Raw genomic sequence first — 14,222 nt, 5'->3', positions numbered from 1 at the left:
TCTGTTAGTAGAAATATAGATGTAAATCTTGGAAATAACACATTACAAGTGGCAACACTAAATAGCACATTACCATATTTTTTTCGGTGTAAAAGATGATACTTTTTCCTAAAATCGTTAGAGTAAAAATTGAGGGTATGCCTACGGTATGTCTCTGCAAACCATCTGCTTCCAGTTACAAGTGAAACTGATGATAGTTTGTCTCTGTTTACAGAGACAATCACAAGCCTTATGCAAATGATGTAAGCTGATGCCAAGGAGAACGTGTAGGCCAGCAATGGTGAGCCTAGGGCACGCATGCCACAGCTGACATGTAGCGCCTTCTCTGGGGGCATGAGAGCTATAAGTTGCCAGATTGCTACTCCTGGCAGCCAGGTCTGAGGAGGCAGCTGCAGCCACGGTACTAGCACCCTGATGGGCAGTGGGCCAGGATCTGGAGCAGCTGGCACTGGCTGCAGTGGGCTGGCCATGTTCCTAACGGCCAATCTATAGACAGTGGTGCACTTGGGCTTGACTGGAGGCAGATCCAGAGGGGGGTCTGGAGGCACCTCCGTGCCTGGAATTCTCCCCTCTGCTTCTGCCATTGCTGCCTGTTGGGTTGGGGTGTTTTTTTTTTTTTTTTTTTTTTTTTTTTTTTTTTTTTTTTGCAGTTTGGGCACTCCGGCTCAGCAATCACTGGTGTAGGCAGTGCGACAATGATCAGTAAGACCCTGAAGCTGAGGCTCCAATACTTTGGCCATCTCATGAGAAGAGAAGACTCCCTGGAAAAGACCATGGTGTTGGGAAAGTGTGAAGGCAAGAGGAGAAGGGGACGACAGAGGACGAGATGGTTGGACAGTGTCATCAAAGCTACCGGAGGCAGTGGAAGACAGGAGGGCTGGCGTGCTCTGGTTCATGGGGTCACAAAGAGTCGGACATGACTTAATGACTAAACAACAACTTATTATATCTCCCCTTAGTCTTCTTTTCTCAAGGCTTGTTGTTGTTTAGTCGTTAAGTCATGTCCGACTCTTCGTGACCCCATGGACCAGAGCACGCCAGGAGTTTGCTCAGATTCATGTTGGTAGCTTCGGTGACACTGTCCAACCATCTCGTCCTCTGTCATCCCCTTCTCCCATGTCAGGGTCTTTTCCAGGGAGTCTTCTCTTCTCATGAGATGGCCAAAGTATCGAAGCCTCAGCTTCAGGATCTGTCCTTCCAGTGAGCACTCAGGGTTGATTTCCTTCAAAATGGGTAGGTTTGTTCTCCTGGCAGTCCAGGGGACTCTCAAGAGTCTCCTCCAGCACCACAATTCAAAAGCATCAATTCTTCGGTGGTCAGCCTTCTTTATGGTCCAGCTCTCATTTCCATACATACATATCCAGTTCTTTCAGTCTGTCCTCATAGGGCTCGGTTTCCAGTCCCCTGATCATTATTTTTGCTCTCCTCTGAACTTCCTCTAGTTTGTCAGCAATCTTCTTAAAATGAAGTGCCCAGAACTGGACACAGTCCTCTAGATCAGTGGTCCTTAACTTTTGTTACTCAGGTGTTTTTGAACTGCAACTCCCAGAAACCCCAGCCAGCAGAGCTGATGGTGAAGACTTCTGGGAGTTGCAGTCCAAAAACATCTGAGTAACAAAGGTTAAGAACCAGTGCTCTAGATGAAGTCTAACCAGTGCTGTATAGAGGGGAACTAATAGCTCATGAGGGTTGGAGATTATGTTTCTGTTAATACACTCTAAAATAACATTTTTTGCAGCCACACTGCACTTAGATTCTTATTCAGCTTGTGAACTACAGCAATTTCAAGATCCTTCTCAACCATTTGGTTCCCTCCCCCCGGGTGTAGAACTTTGCACTTACCCCTGTTAAATTTAATGGTTTTGTTTTCATCCACAGTGTTCAAACCTATCAAGATCTTTTTGAATTTTGTTGCTATCTTCCAAGATATTAGCCATTCCACCCAAGATATTAGCTATTCTTGTGTCATCTGCAAATTTGATACGTATTCCCTATCACCCGCCTCATCCAAATCATTAATAAAACTGTAACCACTGGTGACATTGTTGCTTTGTAATGAGCAATATTTATTGTTACAACTAAATTGTTGCTTTGGAGGTTATGGTGGAAGTACTTAACCATTTTTAAAAAATTGTATGCATGCCTTAAAAATTAAGAATGAACTAAACTTTGTGTAGAATGCAGAGGCAGATATGTTGATCAACAAAGATAGTGAAAAAATCCATTTTTTTTAAAAAAATCAAAGAATGATATCTTTATTAGGCCAACATATTTTCATGGCACAAAATTCTGTGCAAGCTTCTGTGCTTAATTTTTGTTAGGGGAAAAGATGACTGAACTAGTGCATTGCTTTTTTTAAAAACACCATTCCAAGCTCCACATATGTGTCATATAGATTGTTATTCTGACATCCTAGATACAATATCAACTTTTCAGGACAGTGCACTAGAACAAATGTTCTGGATTGCACTCTGCTATGTTTGCACATTTAATCCTGAGGCTTGTCAGCTGAGAAGTGAGCTGGAAAGTGCTATTGTCAGATCTGGACAGGCATTTCGAATCCAGGCTGGCCCCAGCCATTATCCCCATTAATTCAACATTCAGAACATCAACACAGATCAGTTCTTTTTTTGGTGACACCCCTTCTCTCCAGCTCCCTCGACACAAAACTGTGTTTCCAACTTGTCTTCTTATTTTCTTGTTTTCTCATTCAATTAGTTAGGAATCGACTCTTCCATTGTTCACTTGCCCAGTTTTGTCCATATTTGGTTAATGGCTGAATGAGCATCATATTGCCTAATGATGGAGATCCTGTGTCTGTCCAGATATTTTTGAAATACAGCCCCTTTCATTCCTCACCATTTGGCCATTGGTGGACATTGCAGTCCAGCAACCTCTGGAAGGCTACAGTTACTCACCTCCCACTTTTGCCCTATGGTCTTCATAGATCTCTTAAAGCATAATTTATTAATTATTTATTATTTGGGTTGCTATGTGCTAATCAGATTACAGTATGTCAATTTCATGGGCATCAAACCTTTTTCTGGAAAATGCTTTTAGGGAGTAGCTATTGCTGGATTACGTCTTAATACCACAAGGAGAAATCTAGTCTTCCCTAAAGACTCCTGTTGGTGTTTGCATAAGGTTTCCATAACTTGGAACAGCTAATTGTAGCTAATTGATTATGTGCCATGATGAATGTGAATGTAATCTTTATTATTTATCTATCCTTTCCTACAGTGAACTGAAAATCTCTCCCATATCACTTTTACTTTGGAAGGAACCCTGCTGAGGTAGTTTAAGCAGTGAGCGAGTGAGCAAGCAAGAAAATGAAATGAGGGGCTCATGTTCAGTGGGTTTCACAGCTCTAAGGGAAGTACAGTGGTGCCTCACTTGACGATGTTAATTCGTTCCAGTGGAATTGCTGTAGAGCGAAAACATTGTCAAGCTAAATAAAAAAACCCATTGAAACCCATTGAAAACCGTTCAATGCGTTCCAATGGGCTGAATACCTGCTCGTCCAGCGAAGATCCTCCATATGGCGGCCATTTTCGTTGCCTGTAAAGCGAGGAATCTGTCCTAGAAAACAGCGGGGGGGGGCATTTTCTTCAGCCAGTGGCCATTTTGAAACCTGAAGATCAGCTGTTTGCTGATCGTCGTAAAGCGAAAATCAGTTCCTGAAGCAGGGAACCGATCATCATTAAACAAAAAATCCCCATTTAAACCATTGTTTTGCGATCGCAAAAGTGATTGCAAAAACCTAATCATACAGCGATTTCCTCGTTAAGTGAGGCAATCGTTAAGCGAGGCACCACTGTAGAACTCTCTCAAATTCTCAGTCCACCACTCTAAACACTGTACCACACTGACTCACTACACAGCACAGCTTGCTATGTCATCAACTGCAGCTGTGAAGCTTCATTCTGAACGGCTGGTTAATATCATACAACAATTACATTTTTCTATTGTTTCTTTAAGCAATGAGCCAATGCGTTCTTTGTTTTTAATCAGTCTGACAGTTTACAGAGTGAATGAATGGAGCATGCAGAAGGCAGAGAAAAGCCTTCAGCAATGTGGAATAATTGTTAGTTACGTGTGGTGGGGAATTACCCAGCAGTCCTAGAGTTGCAGTTACACAAACAGGAGACTTCTTCTGTTCTTGTCTGGGCAACACCTGAGGGTATGTGTGCATAAAGCTTATTCCATGCTATTGACAGGCCCTTGGGCTCTCCTGCTGCTTTCCAGATGTACCCCAAACTTTGGCTCCTCATGTTCTCAGACACTCTTAATTAAGTACAGACAGCGCTCAGTTGAGACAAACCTGCCAGTTTTGCTTTTGCTTGCATTTTCACTGATTAAATTTCAAGTAGGTTTGGTTCTTTTTATGAAGAAATATGTGGATTTTGGCAAGCTGTCCTTCAGAAAGGAACCAAACATAATTTTTAGCAACGTATACTGACCAAATGTAAATTCCAATATATCTGTTCCCTAAATAACCACCCGGAGTGGCCTTGGCTACCAGATGGGTGGTCTATAATAAATAATAATAAAATAAAAATAATAAATAAATAGGTACAGCTGTTTCCTCAATGCAGGGGACCATGTTGTAATTGCTTGCCATGTAGCTGTCCAAAATGAGGAGTCCATCAGAAACTGAAATCCGTCTGGCACCCTCGCTGGGTGTTTTCAAAAGCCATTTAAAAACTTGGCTCTTTAGGCAGGCCTTCCCTCCAGTCAACTAACTGATCTTTATTTTTTCTTTCCTGAGCTATGTTATCTTGGCATTTCCCCCCCCCCAGAAATACTGTAAGTGTTAAAGTTTGTGTTTCGGATGATTTTTTTATGTTTGCTATATTGCTGTGTTTTTATTATGTATGTAAGCCGCCCCAAGTAGACTTTGTCTAGGGGGGTGGGGTAAAAGTCTAATAATAAATAAATAATAAAACAAAAACAGTTAGAGCACACACTGACCCAAAAAACACATGATTACCGTGTGACTTTAAACCTACTTCAAAAACCTGATCCATCTCCCAATTCATTTTAATAGTGTAATGATGCCCTTACTTTGTCCCATGGTCTATTCGTTGTTGCTAGATATCAAGTTTTCTCAGTCTTCCTAATGAGCAAAGTTGTAAAGTTTGGCAACCAAATTGCATTTTTTTTCAGTAACAGAAATGAACTGACCAGAATTCCTACCTATTCATCATAGTGATTGTCATCGTCGCCATCATCATCATCATCTTAGAACTGCAGAGTTGGAATGGCAATTTTTTTATATATCAGAAATGAACTGATCAAAATTCCTACCTTTTCATAAGTCTGTCTAAGGGTTTATTTCTCTCTCATCTTATTTGGGACAAAAGTACAAGTAAGGATTGGAAGACTATCCTCCCTTTGCATATTGGCACATCCTTCCCTCTCTTACATTTTGCCTTTCTTTTAAATGTAATTGCTAACCTTGATTTTTAGAAAGCAATCTTCAGTTGATGGAATGGTGGATAGATTTATGTAAGTTAAACTGGAAGAGATACTTGGCGTAACGAATGTCACTGTGAAAATAATCGTGATTGTCTTTTTCTAGACAAAGCTGAGTCCTTTCCCCAGGAGGTTCTGAATCGCTTAAAAAAATAAAAAGGATTATACACATCAGGGTATAATTCCTAGGGTTTTGCTCTTTGTTCTTTTTTTTTTTTAAAGGAGAAATCCGGGTCAGTTAAACCAGTGGTTCTTAACCTTTGTTACTCGGATGCTTTTGAACTGCAACTCCCAGAAACCCCAGTCAGCACAGCTGGTGGTGGAGGCTTCTGGGAGTTGCAGTCCAAAACTCCCGAGTAACCCAAGGTTAAGAACCAGTGAGTTAAACCATTATTCAACTGGTGTCAAATTTGTAATGTTGATTTGTCTTAATGCTGTTTAAACCACTCCTGGTGTAGGGAATTCTTAATATATGCCAGGTTTTCTCTAGAAGAAAGCTCTGCATTCTGTATTGCTAATTAACATGGACGTTTTCATGGAGGGTGATCATTATTAACTTAGAAACAAACAGAATAGCAGCTTACTCTGTAGGGGCTTCAGCCACCAATGGCATTATTACGCACATTTTCATTTACATCACAAGTCTGTTTCAAGCAGTTGCCGCCATCTGCACCACTACTGCTATGTTCTCTCATCCTTTTCCAATCTTCATATTATGTAACATCCTGCATTATCTTTTTTTTTTTTGCAAGTTGCTTTATTGTAATAACTGTCCTGGACTTGTGCCTGCAGTTGCAACCTCAAGTGACCTTTATGAACCGACCACTGGAGTGAAGGCTACATGTGTACTGCCTTCCCTTGGCTAAATGTTCAGGCTTTACTGTCAAGAAACAATACATGCTGTTTGTCCCTCTGTCTCTGTCTCTCATGTCTCCCTTTCTCATAAATACGCAATTGAACCTGAAGGTTAGATTCGGCAAAGAAACAAAAGAGGACTGAAGGTTGGAATCAAAACATGACACACAAGATTTAAATACAGGAAAATGCTTGTGTGAGATCTGATGAAAGCATGATCAGAGTTTTATTCTTTCTGAAAGGAGTGTGTGTGTGTCCCTCTCCTTTTACTTTCAGTGAATTTAAAAACAAAAGTTGGTGTTAAGGATATTTCTACAAGTGCTTGCTTGGTAGGCAAACACCACAAGGCTAGCTGCATCCCAGAATAAAGGCAGATGGGAAACATTTATATCTGGGGTGATTTAGTGACATATGGAGACTGGATGCTTTACATTTGCAGAAATCTGGGAAACAGATAGAGAAAGTTGTATGCCTTGCCCATATCTGCCAATAAGGATGAAATGTGTTGCATTTCGGTAAGGCTATTTCTGGCTGAAGCAGCTAGGCTAGTACTTCAGAGTATTCCCATAGGTGTAGGTGAGACCACTTGAGAGACCAGTGCATGTGGATTGCTGCTTTATCACCCCTATACTGGGACTTCCAATGTACATATTTAATGTGGAAGTAAATCCAGTTCAGCACAGTAGACATTATTTCTGAATAAATATGCAGAGGATTGCATTAGATGGTCTGCTATATCATCACAACATCTCCCAGTGTACAAAACTGCACAAGGGCATATGCAGATGGGCAGCAGTTCCACCGCAAATGCACACAGATAGGCACTGTTTGCACTGTGCCCATGGAACATAGAAACAGTGTAGATACATAAATAAAGCTTGTAGAATTAGACAAGCCGATGCTGTCTGTAATCATTGCAACAATGAAAAGAAATATACCTTGCTGCTGAGATGAATTTTGGTATGATTGTCAACAATTATCCAGTTTTGTGCTGGAATTCACCCTTTTTTGAGCTAAATGCTAGCTGTGATGAACATAGGTTTCTGAGTTTTCCCTAGAGGTCTCCCTAAGTTCTGTAGGGCTCTTAGGGAGATGTTCAGGTATCAAAATCCTGATCTGACATGACCAGGTTTTGCCAATATTGGCATCTACTCTACACTGAAAATGCCATGTCATTAAAAATTCTTGAAAAACCCCTTCTCTAGGCTTTTCCAGAAGGAAATCTTTAGCAATTCCCTGCTTGCTGTAGGTTTGCCACTCAAGTCCCTCCCTGTTTTAATAACCAATTAAAGGGCTAATTGAAGGCTTCCAAACTGTCAGCCTCTGGGATGAAAATGAACCCTACCTAAGGAAATGTTGGAGCACTAAATTCTATCCCTTGCAAGAAAGATCATTTCAAATATGCCTTCCAGGGAGATTTTCAAAAAGGGCAGGGAAAAAAGGCAAGGGTCTAATCAAATTCAGCTCTGCATTTTCTGGCCAGTGAGTAAAATAACCAAAACAAACAATGCAGAGTCAGATAGTTTTGCCTGCATGTAGCAAGTTTTCTTAATCCTGGACTAGTTCGGTGCTTTTGCTATAATTATTACTGTTGTACCCACAGTGCTGAGGGTGTGGTCTTTCTGAATGATGGAGCAAGAATATTACATGGTTCCCACCTCTTGCCTACATTGCCTCATGCTCTGTTTTGAATGCTGAGATGATAGCAAAGCAGACATAGAGTAAGTCTTCTATCATAGGCCTATGTCTTGTAACAGTCAAAAGTTTTTTTTAAAGTACCTACATGATAACTAGTTACTTTTCAGAAACTGGAAAGTGAAGAATTTATTTTTAAAAATTGTAACCGTAATAGTAATTAACTATTTTTGGAGCTTCTCACTCTAGTTTTTAAACTTGGAATTATTAGTTTTGGTAGTAATCTCTGCCCCATTTTCTATTTCTTTGCAGTGTTAGCCAAATTATGCCCATCTACTATGCCCGTCTATATAGTAGTGTGTGTGTGTGTGTGTGGGGGGCACAAAAAGCACAGGGGCTGGGCTCCAATTGACTTAATCAAGTAGCTGGTGTTAAGGGTAGCTTATCCTCATTAAGGCTGGCCTTAGAAAGCTGATGAAGAGTTGGTGGCAATGATAAGGCTGTCTGAAGTTTCCAAAAGTTTGGAGAGTTGGGTGGAAATTTTTCATCCCACTCCATGGAGTGTAGTTTAGAAATCCACAGAGTAGAATTTAAGTGCAGCTAAACTCCCCAAATTTTTATTGATTTCCACTACATACCAGCAGCTTGGGTATGCAGTACAGTCACATCTTCCCACTTACTTGGCATAACTGATCGCATTGCAGAAATGTATTCCTTCACATGACACAGTCTGAGCTTCTGTATCCTGTTTTTAATTGCTGCTTCTTGTTTTACTATTATTATTTTAAGTCTCAAGCCTTACTTCTAGAGAGCAAGTACAAACTTCTCTTCACCCAACATAACATCATCCTTTGCCAAACATACAATCCCATAAATTATGAAATAAAAATCTGTTTGAACTCTGAAATTTAATTTTCTCCAATTCTGACATTGCATCACGATGCACACTGCAGTATTATTTTAAAAAAACCACATTCCGAAATTTCCTCCTCTTTCTTTTTAAGATATTTTTGTTTGATAATACCTAGTATAAACAAATGTCCCAGAAAGATTATTGATTATCTTGTGCTTTTTTTTTGTTGAACTTAATATAAACACTGTTTCTTTGGTTTGAGTTTTTTAAAAAAATAATGGAATTATAATTAATATGCTTTGGTTCAGCATGTTGAATAACTAGTGCTCAAATATTATGCAACAGTCTTGGACTTGTAAAAGGAAACTGGATAATTATCAAAAGCTGTACGGAATGTCTTCTTGAATCCCCTTGTAGTTAATTGTGGGAGATCAATGCCTGAAGAGGGAATAGTCAGAGTAAGGTGGGAGAGGGAGTGATCATATAGAAAGAATGCATTATGTACAGTAGGACCTGCCTATTTGTGGTATCAGTATCTGTGGATTCTCTTATCTGCTGCCTGAAGATGCAAAATAATCCCCCCCAAATCCCCCCTGAAATGCATATTTATAGATGTATTTCCAGGGTGTATTTACAAACACTGGCCACTGGAGGAAGCCAGAGATAATACAGTGTATAGCTTTTCATACTTGCATGTTTTTTAGCATCCATGGGGGTGGGGGCCGGGGGTGGGCAGGTTGGAACTGATTCCCTGCGGATACCACAATCCTACTCTACTACAGAATGCAGCATTACATTTGTAGTTTTGGTTAATTATTTCTGGTTAATTATGAATAAAATAAAAGGGTTTTTTTTGGTTAATAACATTTGTGTATGATTTAATTTTTAAGTAAACTGTTTGCCAATGTTTTCACACACACAAACCTTCTCTTTTCCCCATGTGCCAAAAGTAAAATTAACTTTTTCCAGCATCTCTTTGGAGAGTTGACAAACACTTTTCAAGCATGCTCCAAATTAAAGGCTATTAATATTATTCGTTAATACCTAATAGCAGTTGCTGGAAATGAAGTCTGCTTCAATCTGAGCTGCAACATCCTGGCTTATATTCAACAGACAGTGTAAGGATTACACAGCATGACTTCTGTTTTTTACTCATGCTTTGGTATGATGGTAACTCGTCAACTGGAGTTTATAACCACCCCCCAAAACCAGTCTTATCATAGCTTTTTATATTGTATGGCAGTATTTTCATGTTTACTTGGAATTTTGTCCTGCTACACCCCCCCCCCCCCCAATTTTCTCTGTTCCTACATCCTTTTGCTCTGGGTCTGTTCCGAGGAGAACAACAGATAGCTTGATTAGATAGGCCAGTGGAGTACAACGGGAGCAGCTGCCTTGGTGACATGCCAGGAATCCAACAACTCTGCTTGCCATATACTTTTGCACAATTTTTTTTTTTTTAAAAAAAAATTTAAATCCGGATGCAAACGTGTGGATACAAAACACAATTTGTTGTGAAAGACAAAAGGTGGGATAAACAATCCCCTTGATAGTGAGAGTGACAGCTTAGAACTCTTAGAAAAATGAATATGCCAAAAGGAAAAGAAGAGAAAAATAATAATAAGCCAATCAGGAGTAATAATGAGGAACATTCTTGTGATTCCATGGAGAAAAAGTTCATAGTAAAATGCAGCTTGATGAGAAATGCCTTGCTAAATTGTTGAGCTATTTACTAAAATGTAGTGACATGTGTATATTACAAAGCATACTTGTTCTGTCAAATGACAAGATTGAAGGTGCTTATTACCATAAAGTGCCATGGTGGATGGTTTAATTTAAATGAATTTCTGTAAGAATGCAGGCAACTGTGTTGATACAGATCAACGAACCAGCTGTAAAAGTTTTCATCTCTAGTAGTAGCCCCCTTATTGGGAGAAAGACAGTCTATAAATAAGACAAATAAACAAACAAACATAAAATAGTATCTTTTGTAAAACTAATGGGTCTGAATTGCCCATTATTAGCAAGGAAATCATGTAATCTGCCACCACTCACAGGCTTTTCTCTTCCCCTCTGAGCATAACTGCAATTTTCACACTAGCTGTGGCTGGAGAGTGGATTTTCCCAGGAACAATCTATTATTGTAATCTCTTCTTGATGTAACATACTGAGTGATGTGTTTGAGGTTGGACCAGATGGGCAGGTAGGACCCATTCACTGAAATCTTGTTCTGTAAGATATGCCATGCAAGGTTGATGGTGTCAATAGCCATTGTGATGTTTCAGAAATAAAATGTTTCCAGTTTTCCCCGAAAGGTCTGGAGGATCCCATGGAATCCTTTTCATAAGTTGTTGGGGGTTGTGATATGGGGGGTGTTAAAATTACCAGAGCTGCTGCAGGTAAGGTCATTGAAGTGGTGGTAATTTTCTGTAATTAAAGATTTCCTGCCCTCCAGTGGCTTCGAACAACAGAAAGGATTCCACATAAGCCATGATATTTCGCCACGCACATTCGACTTCTGGCGATGCTTTTACAAAATGACTGTTACTTTTTGCCATTGGTTTTTCACTGATGCACCCTGCCACCCATCCCTTCCCCATAGCTCCATGACAATACCTCAAGTATCACTCAGGAATGATACACAGTCACTTGATCTGCAGGAAAAAGTGCAGAGGAACATGAGAGCATGCTGTAGAAATCAAAGGGCAATAATAAGGTGCCATTGCCTTTAGAGATGTGGATTGAATATTTTATTATAACTAGGAAATAGACTAGCTTGACATTCTTTGTCGTGTGTGTGTGTGTGTGTGTGTGTGTGTGTGTGTGTGTGTGTGTGTGTGTGTGTGTGTGTGTGTGTGTGTGTGTGTGTGTGTGTAAATCCAGTGTTCCATCTGCTTCTGAAACCCCTACCACAGTGATTTTGCGCCACTGCTCTGCTATACTGGGAATGAGATTCATAGAAGAGTTTGAATACATTTTCAATAAATGAAGTACCACCCAGCATGACTCAAGCAGTCACATGTCCTGTTGTTTGGGAGTTGTAGTTAAGGAAAATAACTGTGCAACATTCTACATAATAAGGAAGATTTATGTATTTGTATATTTGTTTATTAAATACACTGCTGACGTAGTGCAAAGCATTACTCTTAAGTAGTTTACTGTAGGACAATAAAAACAACAACATCCACTTACCTAACCAACATTAAACATCCCTAAACAAACACAAAGAACTAATAAAAGAAACCCCAAATGATGGTGGAATACAGACTGCAGATAAAAAGTAATTTAAAAGAGATGTCCTTGGATGCCCCTCAGGTTTCTTTGTACCTTTTACTGAGATGTAAGACTAATTTAATTTGGTGGGTCAAATATTTGGGTAAGCATTTCAAAGAGTCATGCCAAGACAGATACACACAAAATGAGCTCCCTCTCAATGCTTTCCAGAAATATAAAATCCACAGAAAGTATCAGCTCAACAACAAGGAGCAGAATCTTCTAATCATGTATCTTCTCTCCTTCTCCCCCTAGTTTTCCCCCTTTATAACTGGCTCTTCCCTTTGGGCAGCAAGTATTTAGGTTCTTGTGTAAACTCCCAGAAGCTTGGGAGAGGTAATGTGAAACTTAATGTCCTAGCGCTGGAAGGAACAGCAAAGACCATAAGTTCAATTTCCCGCCAGAGGAAGAAATATATAATGTCAGAGCTTTGAAAAGTTACCTTTTTTGGAGATCAGTTCCTACAATCCCCAAGCCAGTATTCCTTGCTTAGCGTTATTACAGTAATTTCTCTGCACTGTGCATAGAAACAACCCAGGCACCTCTGCAAACAGATTGCAGCTGTTTGCAAAGGGCAATGAATTTGCAATATTTACTTGTGAAACTGTGAATAGCTGCACCTATTGGCTCATTATACAGAAAGTTTTGTTTCTCACAAATAATCAGTCAAAGCACTCACTGTATGTTTTGTCTTATATCTCTTGTTCCATAAGGTCTGGGGACTTCTCTTTTTTTAAGTGAAAACTTGATGATGGTCTCAGTTGGGTGGCACCTCTAAAATCCACAGCAAACATGGCTAATCAGGGACCATAGAAGAGGTGGCTTTTTGTTTTCTACAGCAGCCACCAACGCAGAGGGCAGGTGGCTCAAGGAGGAGAACCAGCAGGTCTTTCAACCTCCAGGATTTGGTAGTAGATTCCTTGAGGAGTGGAGCTCAACAGGTGCCCTTTGATGCTCATCCATGAGATCACTCCTGCCCAAATATATCTGATTCGAAGCATAACTGAACAAACATTTGAACTTGGATCAACTTTGTCCAGTTGATTGAAACCACACAATAGGGTAAAGTTGCTGGCAGGGTAAAGCTGCACCTGAAGGCCCTTCATCAACTTTTTGAAAGATCAAAGAAACACATTGGGAAGAACCCCATAACATTTTCTCATAGTTAGGAGACATGTTTCAGGATGCTGCCTTTAATTTAAAATCTTCTACGGCGTGTATTTCAAAATTTATTTCTAAACGTGCAGTTTACAGATCTTGAATTATCATTGTAATATAGATTAAGAGAAGTACACTAGCACAAGAGCCTTTCTGACAATGCACAACAAAGTACTCAACACAATCTTAATAGCTAAATAAGCTTCTTTTCTTCTCAGTCTCCCAACAAGGTGAAAATCAAAGGAGGCTCTACAGAGAACTATTGAAGAACTACAACCGCCTGGAACGACCTGTGATGAACGACTCACAACCTCTTGTAGTGGAACTGCAATTGTCGTTACTGCAGATTATTGATGTGGTAAGTTGGTTCTCCTAACATTGGCTCTTGGATGAATCTGCAAAACATTGTTCCAGTACTCGGCCTTGTGAACAAGGCTGCCAATACCATTTTGTTTTTTTTTAAGCCAGACATTCCATAATGTTTTTTAATCATGTTATTTCTCTGCTGTAAGGATAGTTAAAGAAATTGATGGCTTTTCTCCAGTCATCCTAAGCATGTTCTTGTCCGGTGTAAGATTTTAATAAAGTTAAACCGAATTGTTGACAGACAAAGAGTCTCCATGTGGGCATGTTATCTCTAATTATTTCATGGTTAATTTTTCTTGAGAAAGCAATCCCACAAGCTCAGGTGTATGCTTCCCCCATGGTTTTGAAGAAGCTTAGATTTGAAGCAGGCATGGAGTAGGGTGAGGCTGTGAACCTCCAGAAGTTGTTGGAAGTACAATTTCCATCATTACTGGTCATGATATATTTTGGGCTAATGGGGAATATAGTTTTGCAGCCCACAGGTTTCCCACACATAGACTTTCTGTTGTGGACTAGGTGGCATTTCTCCACCCCCACCCCATTTTAATTAATCCAAAGCAAAAGGCGGGATGAGTCTGTAGTAATAAGGAAAGCAGGAATGAAGATT

General features: G+C 39.9%; 1 protein-coding gene across 1 annotated transcript in view; it reads left to right on the top strand.

Annotated features, from left to right (window-relative positions):
• LOC110083158 (neuronal acetylcholine receptor subunit alpha-7) overlaps positions 1–14,222 on the top strand; it is a 149,409-nt gene that overhangs the window by 32,450 nt on the left and 102,737 nt on the right. Inside the window, exon 2 of the mRNA XM_020801371.3 lies at positions 13,468–13,607. Within this exon, the coding sequence (XP_020657030.3) occupies positions 13,468–13,607 (140 nt within the window). The remainder of the gene's footprint in view (positions 1–13,467; positions 13,608–14,222) is intronic.

Source organism: Pogona vitticeps, chromosome 2 (assembly GCF_051106095.1).
Source record: "Pogona vitticeps strain Pit_001003342236 chromosome 2, PviZW2.1, whole genome shotgun sequence".
Lineage (NCBI taxonomy): Eukaryota > Metazoa > Chordata > Lepidosauria > Squamata > Agamidae > Pogona > Pogona vitticeps.
This window is presented reverse-complemented; position numbering and strand designations above follow the sequence as displayed.